The sequence below is a fragment of the Haliotis rufescens genome, unplaced genomic scaffold (assembly GCF_023055435.1).
Source record: "Haliotis rufescens isolate VD_foot unplaced genomic scaffold, xgHalRufe1.0.p SCAF_1, whole genome shotgun sequence".
In the NCBI taxonomy this organism is placed as follows: domain Eukaryota; kingdom Metazoa; phylum Mollusca; class Gastropoda; order Lepetellida; family Haliotidae; genus Haliotis; species Haliotis rufescens.
The window spans coordinates 25460948-25473917 of NW_025963779.1; the positions used below are offsets into that span (position 1 = coordinate 25460948).

Here is a 12970-nt window from a genome sequence, read left to right on the forward strand (position 1 = left end):
GCCTCCAGTGTGTCTTCGTAACATTGAAGTGTCATTGAATATATTCTTAGCAATCAATGCCTCGAAATGTCTTCTTGGATCTCTTGTGCCTCCAGGGTGTCTTCTTGACAGTAAAGTGTCACTGAATATCTTCTTAGCAATCATTGCCTCGAAATGTCCTCTTTGAAATCTTCTACTTTCAGGATGTCTTCGTGACCGTTCTTATGGAATTCTTCTGCCCCAAGGGTGTCTTTGTGACAGTGGTTGGTTGGTTTGTTGTTTAACGCCGCACTCAACAATATTCTAGCTGCATGACGGCGGTCTGTAAATAATCGAGTATGGACCAGACAATCCAGTGATTAATATCATGAGCATCGATACACGCAATTGGGATCGATGGCATGCATCAACCAAGTCAGCGAGCCTGACCACCCGATCCCGTTAGTCGCCTTTTACGACAAGCAGAGTCACCTTTTATGGCAAGCATGGGTTGCTGAAGACCTATTCTACCCCGAATCTTCACGGGTCTTTTGTGACAGTGAAGTATCATTGAATATATTCTTAGCAATTATTGCCTCAAAATGTCCTATTAGATCTCTTCTACAGTGTCTTCGTGACAGAGAAGTGTCACTTGGTATATTCCTGTCAATCAATGCCTCGAGATGTCTTCCTGGATCTCCTGTGCCTCCATAGTGTCTTCGTGGCAGTGAAATATCACTGACTATCTTCTTAGCAACCAATTCCTCGAAATGTCTTCTCAGAAACCTACTGCCTGTAGGGGTCTTATTGACAGTGAAGTATCATTGAATATATTCTTAGTAATCATTGCCTCGAAATGTCCTCTTAGAAATCTTATGCTTCCAGGGTGTATTCGTGTCAGAAAAGTGCCACTTGATACATTCTTAGCAATCAATGCCTCGAGATGTGCAGTTTCATCTCTTCTGCCTCCTGTGTGTCTTCGTAACATTGAAGTGTCATTGAATATCTTTTTAGCAATCAATGCATGGATATGTCCTCTTGGAAGCTTTCTGCCTCCAGGATGCCTTCGTGACAGAGACGAGTCATTGAATATCTTTTTAGCAATCAATGCCTCGAAATGTCCTCTTAGATCTCTTCGGGGGTGCATTCGTACCAGTGAGGTGCCACGTGTCACTGAATATCATCTCAGCAGTCAATGCCTCGAAATGTTATCTGAGAAATCGTCTGCCTTCAGGGTGTCTTCGTGACAGTCCTATTGGAACTCTTCAACCCCCAGGGTGTCTTCGTGAGAGAGAAGTGCCACTTAAAACATTCTTTGCAATCATTGCTTCGAAATGTCCTCTTAGATCTCTTCTGGGCATTCTTCCTCCCAGTGAGGTGTCACTGAATATCTCCTCAGCAATCAATGCCTCGAAATGTTCTCTTAGAAATATGCCTTCAGGATGTCTTCGTTACAGTCCTAATGGAACTCTTCTGCATCTAGGGTGTCTTCGTAACAGTGAAATGTCATTGAATATATTCTTAGCAATCAATGCCTCGAAATGTCCTCTCAGAAATCTTCTGCCTCTAGGGTGTCTTCGTGACAGTGAAATGTCATTGAATATATTCTTAGCAATCAATGCCTCGAAATGTCCTCTCAGAAATCTTCTGCCTCTAGGGTGTCTTCGTGACAGTGAAATGTCATTGAATATATTCTTAGCAATCAATGCCTCGAAATGTCCTCTCAGAAATCTTCTGCCTCTAGGGTGTCTTCGTGACAGTGAAATGTCATTGAATATATTCTTAGCAATCAATGCCTCGAAATGTCCTCTCAGAAATCTTCTGCCTCTAGGGTGTCTTCGTGACAGTGAAATGCCATTGGAACATATTCTTAGCAATCATTGCCTCGAAATGCCTCTTGTACGGTGGCAGAGAAGTGTCACTTGGTATACTCTAGGCAATCAATGATTCTAAATGTCCTTGGAATTCTTCAGTCTCCAGGTTGTCTTCGTGACTGTGAAGTGCCACTAAATGTATTCTTGGCAATCAATGCCCCGAGATGTCCTCATAGAACTCTTCTGCCTCCAGGGTGTCTTCGTGCCAGAGAAGTGCCACTAAATGTATTCTTGGCAATCAATGCAACGAGTTTTCCTCTTTAAACGTTTCTGCCTCCAGCTTTCTAAGTATCAAAACTTTAATAAGTTTATTTATAATCTGAACTTATTTACATGGTAACAAAACGATTTAATAGCAGCAAAATGCAGATTATGTAAAATAATCAAACTATTTATAAATTTATGACTCATTGCTGAAATCGGAAGCACATGCAGCATCGTACATATTGAAGTTTTGAAGCCGAAATCGGAAATAGTCATGGATTCAACGCTCGATGATTTTCGAATTATTTTCTGAAACAGGGCGGCGGGGAGAGATGTATAACAATTGATGTGACATAATTGCAGCCAAATAATGGTGTTATTGGTCTATCATTGCGAGAAGGACAATTTAGAATGTCTTTACAAACTTTTTCTGAGAATCTCCCGTTCTCAGAACGGATGGGTGGGTGAGGGAGTATGGTTTTACGCCGCTTTATTTAATATTCAGACAATATCACGGTGGAGAACACCAGAAATTGGCTTCACACATTGTACCCATGTCGGAAATGTACCCCGGGTCTTCGGCATGACGAGCGAACGCTTTAACCAGTATGCTATCCGACAGCCCCTCTCCGAACGGATGAAACAAGATACACGTGATGTTTGTGATGTACCCGAAAAAATATTTTCTACCCAAAATGCTACGTGATTTTGTACCCATGAATATATAACAATCGATCTATATAATTATATTTCTTTTTACATGTATATTGCAAGCAATACTAAATGAGCAGAACATGTAAAAAAAACATATTATCAATTTCATGATATGACTATGATTATGACTAACTGTGATCCTTGAGTGAGGGCAATCCAATTGGCAAAACTCAAACTGAGTGTTTGTTTCTGATAGGACAGTGAAATTGATTAAACCTTAGTTAATTGTGATGTTTTGATAGGAAAATGATTGTAAATTAACAAGTATAATACTAATATTTACGTAAATCTTTGAAACTAATGCAAACGTCATCTGGGTATACAATCAACAGAAATTATGGGTACAAAATCACTACATTTCAACCGGATTTCGTGGAGTGATGGGATAGTAAAAAGGAGATTTATCGCCTGTAGGTTTCCTTTTCACATTTTAAAACAAGAATGTTTTTTTCTATTCCATGTTTGTGCTACCTTTTACTTGAGAGATTCTTTCCAAATGTAAGAAACACATTCTATTCAAATAAAAAAGGTGCAGTCCAAATGTTGATTTGATATGTGTATTTTATGAAACAATATTATTTTTTTACAAGTTTTGAATGTTTTTGTTTTTTAATTCAACATTGTGCGACCTTTAACGTGAGAACTGCTATATGGGTTCTCTTCAAATTTAAGGAACAATTTTTATATTAATTGGAGAGATGCAGTGCAAAGGTTGATTTTGATAGATGTATTTTATGAAACAATATGAAATGTTTCAAGTTTTGAACTGTTTTTGTTTTTTAAATTCAACATTGTGCGACCTTTAACTTCGAACTACTTCAAGAATTCTTACCAAATTGAAGGAACACTTTCTATACAAATAGGAGTGGTGTGGTACAAAGGTTGATTTTGATATGTGTATTTTATGAAACAGTATGATTTTGTAAATGTTTTGAACTTTGAAAAATGAGTGGGTCGAGGTTACTCTTGTTCATTTTAGCGTTAAAAGCTTTTCTGCCAATGTATGATCCAAGAGCACCATGGTATTACTGTCCTTGCCACCTTCCCAGTTTTAGCGGTGTTGAACAGTTTAATGACTTGGACGGGTGGAGGTAGCACTGCTGAAACTTTTTTGCAGACATCAAATTAGTATTTGGGGGAAGGCAACTATTTTTATGTCAAAAATATGTCCCTTACCTTGTAATGTTATTATATTTGTGTCATTGTTTTACTCAGTTACCAAGGCAAAAGCAGTGACAATGGATAAGGTTGAAGATCATCCCTGTGATAAGTTCGTCTGATTCCTCATTTGAGGACTGAAAAGGCTCATCAACCACTCAGCCCAAGTTCTGATTTAATAGATAAATCAAGGTCACCTAAACTAGAATTCTATTGTCATTTTGTTGCTGTCATCATATTTTTGAATGGATCAAGGCAACTGATCATAGGACATCCGATGCATGGACTATTTTGACTGTCCCAGTGTTGCTCTCAATGCTGAATGTATGGGGTAAGGCCAAGGAAAATTAAATCTTTCAATTTGTACCGGGCTTATTGTCTGATGGTTTTTAATTTGCAAACTCGTGGGAAAATCATATATCTTTTAATAGTGTTGAAACATTTGTGAACAATTTGCACATTGTCTTGAAAATTGTTTTTGAAGGTAAATATTATATCACGAAATTGAGCACGCAATCAAAAACATTTTGAATTCTGTCTTGGCCGTATTTGAAACTATGTATGCCGAGGCACCCTTGCCAGAAGACAAAGGAACACTTTCTATACCAATAGGAGAGGTGCAGTGCAAAGGTTGATTTTGATATGTGTATTTTATGAAACATAATGATTTTGTACATGTTTTGAACTTAGAATGTTTTTTTTTAATTCAACATTGTGCGACCTTTAACTTGAGTGAGTGAGTGAGTGAGTTGGGTTTAACGCCGCTTTTAACATTATTCCAGTTATATCGCGGCGTGTCAGCTTAATGTAGGAAGAAAGCTCGAAGTGATGCAGGTCTCAGACGTTTACCACTTCGGTGAAACCCACGAGCACGGGTATGGTGCTGACAAACCTAGAAACATAATTGGGGCGAACCGGGATTCGAACCCACAATCATAGGTTTCTGGCGTGCCCAAGGGACTCAACTCCGCACAGCGAATCGCGGCGTCTTAGACGACTGGGCCACCCGTCGTCTAATGCATTGTTTTTAATTTTATGTTTGTGCTACCTTTCACTTGAGAACTGCTTCATGAATTCTTTCCAAATGTGAGAAATACTTTCTATAGTAATAGAAGAGGTGCAGTGCAAATGTTGATTTTGATATGTGTATTTTTGGAACAAATATTATCTGTTTCATGTTTTGAACTTAGAATGTTTTTTTTAAATTCAACATTGTGCGACCTTTAACTTGAGATATATAATTTTATTACATCTTTAGTATAATAATAAAATTCAATTATCAACTGCCGGTTTCATTTTATAGGGAAAGGGAGGTTACTCTAGATCTGTCTGATTCACGTGCAGTTGTCACGTGTTAATCCTTTCCGCTCACGTTGCGCTGTAGACAGCAACAACAATTTTTGCTCGCTTTGCACAAGACGTATTCTCTCAAGAGTAACCGCCTTCCAGCTCGCTATGCCACGCAAAAAGGATGTTTCAAGATCCTTAGGATCGACAGGCAGGGCGTTTGTTAAGTCTAGAGGGGCTGGAAGAAAGTCGGCCAAGCAGACAAGGATTGCGCCCGCCAGTTTCGTCTCAACTACAGGTGAGTTATCCCCCTTAGTTGATGATTCGTGTAGCAGGTCTGACGGCAGCATAAATATTACAAGTGGTAGGTCTAGTAATACTGATAGTAGTACAGCTTCAGTTAGATTCCAACCAGTAGGCGATAGGCCTATTGAGCTTGATAGCAGCGACAGCGGCACGCTTGCTATGGCAACCGGCATTAGTCAGTCACAGGGGCTTGGCGTGCATGATTTCTCACAGTTTATTGCTCCTCAGCCTATCGTTCTATCCCAAGATAACTTAGGTTCCATTATACCTCAAAATATCAAGGAGAAAATTTGGAAAAATGAGTATGTGGAATTAGGGATCTTAACTAAAGGGCTAAGACAGGAGACCTATGACAACAAACCAGTAGGACTCATGGGCCTCAATGCACAAGGGGGTATTGAGGTTATAAGGCGCAATTATCCCAGAATCAACACAATCAAGGAATGGACAGATGCATTCTTGATATTTGTCAGCATTTATCTGGAGAAATTTGGGGATAAAACACAGCACATGCTCAAATACATGAATATTGTACGCATGGCAGCTACAAGGATGAAGGGTTATGGTTGGCGTTCCTATGACCAGCAGTTTCGACTTCGCCATGCTCACAATCCTCATGAACCATGGTCTGTCATCAATAATGAACTCTGGCTCATGTTTGCAACCCCATCATCAAGTGTTAGTATCAATCCAATGAATCCATACTACAGGCAAGGTCAAGGCCAAGGCCAAGATGTTAAGCCCAACATGCGGGCAAAACGCCAGCTTCCATGCTATGACTTCAATCTGACGAAATGTAGCCGCAGTGTGTGCAGATATGCACATGTGTGTACCAGTTGCAGTAAGCCTCACCCTTCCCGCCTTTGTAAGAATATGTCAAAGTTGGCACATGTAAACTCCCCAAATGGGAAAGCAACCTAGTTTTGCCTGATAAAGGTAAATCACCTGTCAATCTGGAACATTTATCAGCTTTGTTAAAAAAATACCCCGACAGAGACACGGCTGAATACCTATGGTTTTTTTTGTGTTTTTGTTTTAGTTTGAATTATACAGGTCCAAGGGAATCATGTTATTCCCATAACTTGAAATCATGTACAGAACTACCAGAAGTAGTCAGGCAGAAATTACAGAAAGAAATTACATCAGGTAGGATGGCAGGACCATTTAGTTTCCCACCACTTCCAAAATTAAGGGTGTCGCCAATTAGGCTTGTCCCAAAGAAAGAACCAGGAGAATATCGGTTAATTCACCATTTGTCATACCCAGAGCGTACATCAGTCAATGATTATATTGATGATGAGTATGCCTCAGTTTCTTACACAAGTTTTGACGAAGCAGTGGACTTAGTCCACCAATTTGGCAAAGGAGCAATGTTAGCAAAAGCAGACATTAAAAGTGCATTTCGATTATGACCAATCAATAAGCAAGATTTTGATCTCCTAGGTATACATTTTCAGGATAACTATTATGTAGATATGTGCCTCCCAATGGGATGCCGCGCCAGCTGTGCAGTTTTTGAAAAATTAGCAAGTTTTATACACTGGGCTACTCAATGCAGGTTGAAACAAGGGGCATTACTTCACAATTTGGATGACTTTCTTTTCGGTAGCTCACCTAACCCTAATCATTGCCAAGACGCACTTGACACCTTTTTGTTGCTATGTCAGAAGTTGGGAGTTCCTATTGCTAGTGAGAAGACAGTACTTCCATGTACTTGTTTGACATTCCTTGGAATTGAAATTGATACAGTAACAATGAAATTGAGAATACCGACAGACAAAATCAATCAATGTAAAAACTTACTTCACGGGTTTGCAGATCGTAATAAAGTGAAATTGAGGGAAATGCAGTCACTTATTTTGTTAAACTTTATCTCCCGAGCAATCCCCATGGGACGCCCATTTTCAAGACGATTTATAGATTCAACAAGAAATATAAAGAGAGCATATCATCATATCAGGCTGACAAGAGGGACGAAGGAAGACATTAATACATGGCTGGAATTTTTAAGCTGTCACAATAGTATTACAGTGTTCTCAGACCAATACTGGATGTCAAGTGACACTCTACAGTTATTTACAGATAGGAGTGGAGAGCATTGTGGATTTGGTTTGTACTTCAAAGGCAGGTGGGCAGCTGGATTATGGCCCAGGTAATATGGAGACTCCAAGGTTACACTTCCGACATCACATTCATGGAGTTTTTCCCAATATTTGTGGCAGTTCATATTTGGGGGGAACATCTCACAAACAAGAAAGTGATATTTAATTCTGATAACCAGGCAGTAGTTCATATACTGAATAGGTTAACATCGTCATCACCGAGAGTAATGGTTTTAGTCCGTTTGTTTACTCTCAAATCCTTGACGCTTAACATAATCATGAAATCTCAATATATTCCAGGGTGCTACAACAGCATAGCAGATTCTTTATCCCGATTTCAGTTGCAGCAGTTTCGGATTATAGCACCCCAGGCTCGTCCGCAGCCAACCCCAATACCAGATTCTCTATGGCAGATATGGAAGACGAAGCTAACAGGCTATTAAGTATGTCAGTATCTCAAAACATCAATAAGGCATACAGGTATGCGTTGCATGGATTTCAACAGTTTCGTTTCAGCAATAACCTAGATCAGACTTGGCCGGTTCCAGTTTCGCAGATTGCTCATTACATAGCCAACCTATCATTGGAGGGTAAGTCTCCAGCAACAGCTTATCAACATATCTCAGCTATCAGTAGATATCATAAATTAGCCTCATTATCAGACCCTACAGAGAATTTTGTCATCAAGAAGTTGTTACAAGGAATAAGAAGAGATGCTCAAAAAGCCAGATACAAGAGCTCCTATCACCTTACCATTGTTAAAACAGTTAACGGAAGCCTTGCAATCTGTTTCAAAGTCGGTGTACGCGACTATTCTGTTTCAGAGTATGTTCTCCTTGGCATTCTTTGGATTCTTGCGTGTAGGTGAACTAGTGAGTAACAGAGGCCCAGCGTATCAGGGACTGCTGCTATCTGATGTCACATTAAATACATCAAGTGTTGTTATGACAATTGGCATGTCCAAAACTGATTCGAGAGCAGCTGAACTGCACATTGGAGCCCATGCTGATGTTTCAATTTGCCCAGTGGCATTGCTGAGATTGTATTTGGATATCAGACCCCATTCATCATCCCAAGAGAGTTTTTTCATACATATTGATGGTCTTCCAGTTACAAGATACCAGTTTTCTTCAATGTTATCAAAAGCGTTAGGGTTTGTTGGTCTGGAGCACAATAAATACAAGTCTCACTCTTTTCGTATTGGTGCAGCTACCTCTGCAGCTATGCAGGGTATCCCGACTGACGTCATCAAGTGTTGGGGAAGGTGGAAATCGGATGCGTTCAAACGATATATCAGAATAGCTTTAATATAAGAAACAGTTACAAATCATGTGTATGCTTAACCTGTCAACTAAGTTTTTCAGACATTTGGTTCGTCGGATCTTCCTATGTGTACTGGGCTCAGAAGAATTCACAGCGGTTAGGATTTGGGAAGAATTTGCGACTAGACCAGCTGGGTGCTGAGGTGAAGTGGCTTGGCAGGCGAGGAATGAAGGTGGACGACTTGAGACCATGCATCAAGAATAGACTCAAGACACATCCTCCTCCAAAGGTACTTGTCTTACATCTTGGATCAAATGACTTAGAAGAAAATAGAAGGGTTGGTTTCTTGTATCACAGAGTCTATGCCTGAAACACTTCTGGTGTGGTCGGAAATCCTACCTAGAAGGGTGTGGCATGGTGCACAGAACGGGGCTGCTATTGAACGGAAGAGGAAGAGAGTAAACCGTTTCGTTACAAATCTAATATGCAAAAAAGGGGGACGTCGAATTAAGCATGATATAACAGCAAGCGATTCCAACTTATATCGCAATGATGACATTCACCTTTCCGATGTGGGGATAGCTATTTTCTTACAGGAAGTACAGGAAGTACTGGAGAGTATCTGTTTAAACAGTTCTACTTGACTTACATTTGTGGCGGCGATCCCATAGGTATGGGATCGGTGGCGGGACCCTGGGGGACATGAATATGATTCAGGTAATTGTTAGGTTAGCAATCATAAGTATAGTGCTTTCACACCTGTCTATGCGATACCCTAGCAGGCCTAAAGTGAATTTTATTATTATACTGAAGATGTAATAAAATTATTTATCAACTGCCGGTTTCATTTTATAGGGAAAGGGAGGTTACTCTAGATCTGTCTGATTCACGTGCAGTTGTCACGTGTTAATCCTTTCCGCTCACGTTGCGCTATAGACAGCAACAACAATTTTTGCTCCCACCCACCCTCCCTGATTGTTGCATATTGTGTTTCAGTTGTACTTTTCAATGTGTACATGCATATGTGAAATTTATGCTTGCTGCTGCTGTTTAACATTGAGTTTCAGAACTGTCTGCTGAATGACCATCTCCGGATCAGTCTTGCACAACTTGGTTAAACCAAGTACGGTAATTAATTGAGATGGACAATAGTAGCAGTTCTAAATCCTCTTTGCTACCTGGAGGGAGGTTAGTCTTCAGGTAAACTATTCAGTTAATCTTGTCTTCGCAGCTTTCGGTGCGGTGTAATTTGTAGTGGCGGGACCCTGGGGGACATGCATATGATTCAGGTAATTGTTAGGTTAGCAAACATAAGTATAGTGCTTTCACACCTGTCTATGCGATACCCTAGCAGGCCTAAAGGACTATTGTTATGATCTGAATTGGAGAATGGATTTGTTGATGTGATGTCCCTCACAGATAACATTCTCTAATAAGGTAGGTTGGTGGTAGCCAGCGGCTGGCTGGGTGTGGCTTTATCGGCGGCTGGCCGGAGGGGTCTGTTACTGGCGGCTGGCCAGAAGAAGTGGTTACCGGCGGCTGGCCGGGTTGTGCATATTTACCAGATTGGAGTCGGCGGCTTGTCGACTCTAGCTCAGGGGGGTTACTCATCTGTGGTGACCCCAGTGAGACAAGCCCCTCCTGTTTATGCTCTGAGCTGCTCACGTCTGATATATCGGCGCTCAGTTATTATTTTATTATTAGTCTTAAACCTCACCCCCCAGGGTTTCGTCACAAATGTTGTAATAAACTGCGCCCATATTCTATTCCACACAAATATTGCGTTTGTTGTTTTTACTGTTTATAGTGAAGCTTCACAAAGGACCATATGTTGCTCAAGGTTCAATATTTGTTAAGTTTAGCATATTACCTTGTCAGGATGATAATAATTGGAGAGATGTAGTGCAATGGCTGATTTTGATATGTTTATTTTATGAAACAATATGAAAGTTGTCCATGTTTTGAATATAGAAGGTTTTTTAATTTATTTTATTCTATGTTTGTGATACCTTTTACTTGAGAGCTGCTACATGCAATCTTTCCAAATTGAAGGAACACTGTTTATACAAATAGGAGAGATGCAGGGCAAAGGGTGATTTTGATATATGTATTTTTTGAAACAATATGAATTGTTTGCATGTTTTGAACTTAGAATGTTGTTTTTAATTCAACATTGTGCGACCTTTAACTTGAGATATTAATTGGAGAGATGTAGTGCAATGGATGATTTTGATATGTTTATTTTATGAAACAATATGAAATTTGTCCATGTTTTGAACACAGAAGGTTTTTTTATTTATTTTATTCTATGTTTGTGATACCTTTTACTTGAGAGCTGCTACATGCAATCTTTCCAAATGTAAGAAAAACTTTCGATACTAATAGAAGAGGTGCAGTGCAAATGTTGATTTAGATAGATGTTTTTTATGAAACAATATGAAATCTGTGTATGTTTTGAACTTAGAATGATTTTTTTATTTCAACATTGTACGATCTTTAACTTAAGAACTACTACATGGATTCTTTCCAAATTGAAGGAACACTGTTTATACAAATAGGAGAGATGCAGTGCAAAGGGTGATTTTGATATGTGTATTTTATGAAACAACATGATTTTGTAAATGTTTTGACCTTTGAATGTTTTTTTTTTTTTTAATTCGACATTGTTTCGACCTTTAACTTGCGATATAAATTGGAGAGATGTAGTGCAAAGGTTGATTTTGATATATGTATTTTTTGAAACAATATGAATTGTTTCCATGTTTTAAACTCTGAATGGTTTTTTTTTTTTAATTCGACATTGTGCGACCTTTAACTTGCGATATTAATTGGAGAGATGTAGTGCAAAGGTTGATTTTGATATATGTATTTTTTGAAACAATATGAATTGTTTGCATGTTTTGAACTTAGAATGTTGTTTTTAATTTTATGTTTGTGCTACCTTTCACTTGAGAACAGCTTCATGAATTCTTTCCAAATGTGAGAAATACTTTCTATAGTAATAGAAGAGGTGCAGTGCAAATGTTGATTTTGATATGTGTATTTTTGGAACAAATATTATCTGTTTCATGTTTTGAACTTAGAATGTTTTTTTTAATTCAACATTGTGCGACCTTTAACTTGAGATATTAATTGGAGAGATGTAGTGCAATGGCTGATTTTGATATGTTTATTTTATGAAACAATATGAAATTTGTCCATGTTTTGAACACAGAAGTTTTTTTTATTTATTTTATTCTATGTTTGTGATACCTTTTACCTGAGCGCTGCTACATGCAATCTTTCCAAATGTAAGAAAAACTTTCGATACTAATAGAAGAGGTGCAGTGCAAATGTTGATTTTGATAGATGTTTTTTATGAAACAATATGAAATCTGTGTATGTTTTGAACTTAGAATGATGTTTTTATTTCAACATTGTACGATCTTTAACTTAAGAACTACTACATGGATTCTTTCCAAATTGAAGGAACACTGTTTATACAAATAGGAGAGATGCAGTGCAAAGGGTGATTTTGATATGTGTATTTTATGAAACAATATGATTTTGTAAATGTTTTGCCCTTTGAATGTTTTTTTTTTTTTTTAATTCGACATTGTTTCGACCTTTAACTTGCGATATAAATTGGAGAGATGTAGTGCAAAGGTTGATTTTGATATATGTATTTTTTGAAACAATATGAATTGTTTCCATGTTTTAAACTCTGAATGGTTTTTTTTTGTTTTGATTCGACATTGTGCGACCTTTAACTTGCGATATTAATTGGAGAGATGTAGTGCAAAGGTTGATTTTGATATATGTATTTTTTGAAACAATATGAATTGTTTGCATGTTTTGAACTTAGAATGTTGTTTTTAATTTTATGTTTGTGCTACCTTTCACTTGAGAACTGCTTCATGAATTCTTTCCAAATGTGAGAAATACTTTCTATAGTAATAGAAGAGGTGCAGTGCAAATGTTGATTTTGATATGTGTATTTTTGGAACAAATATTATCTGTTTCATGTTTTGAACTGAGAATGTTTTTTTTAATTCAACATTGTGCGACCTTTAACTTGAGATATTAATTGGAGAGATGTAGTGCAATGGATGATTTTGATATGTT

General features: G+C 38.3%; 1 protein-coding gene across 1 annotated transcript; it reads left to right on the forward strand.

Moving 5' to 3' along the window:
* Nucleotides 1-5363: 5363 nt before the first annotated feature.
* On the forward strand, nucleotides 5364-6498 carry LOC124131726. Its single transcript, XM_048403934.1, has one exon. The coding sequence runs from the start codon at nucleotides 5364-5366 to the stop codon at nucleotides 6420-6422; it is 1059 nt and encodes a 352-aa protein (XP_048259891.1). The 3' UTR covers nucleotides 6423-6498.
* The last annotated feature ends 6472 nt before the right edge of the window (nucleotides 6499-12970 follow it).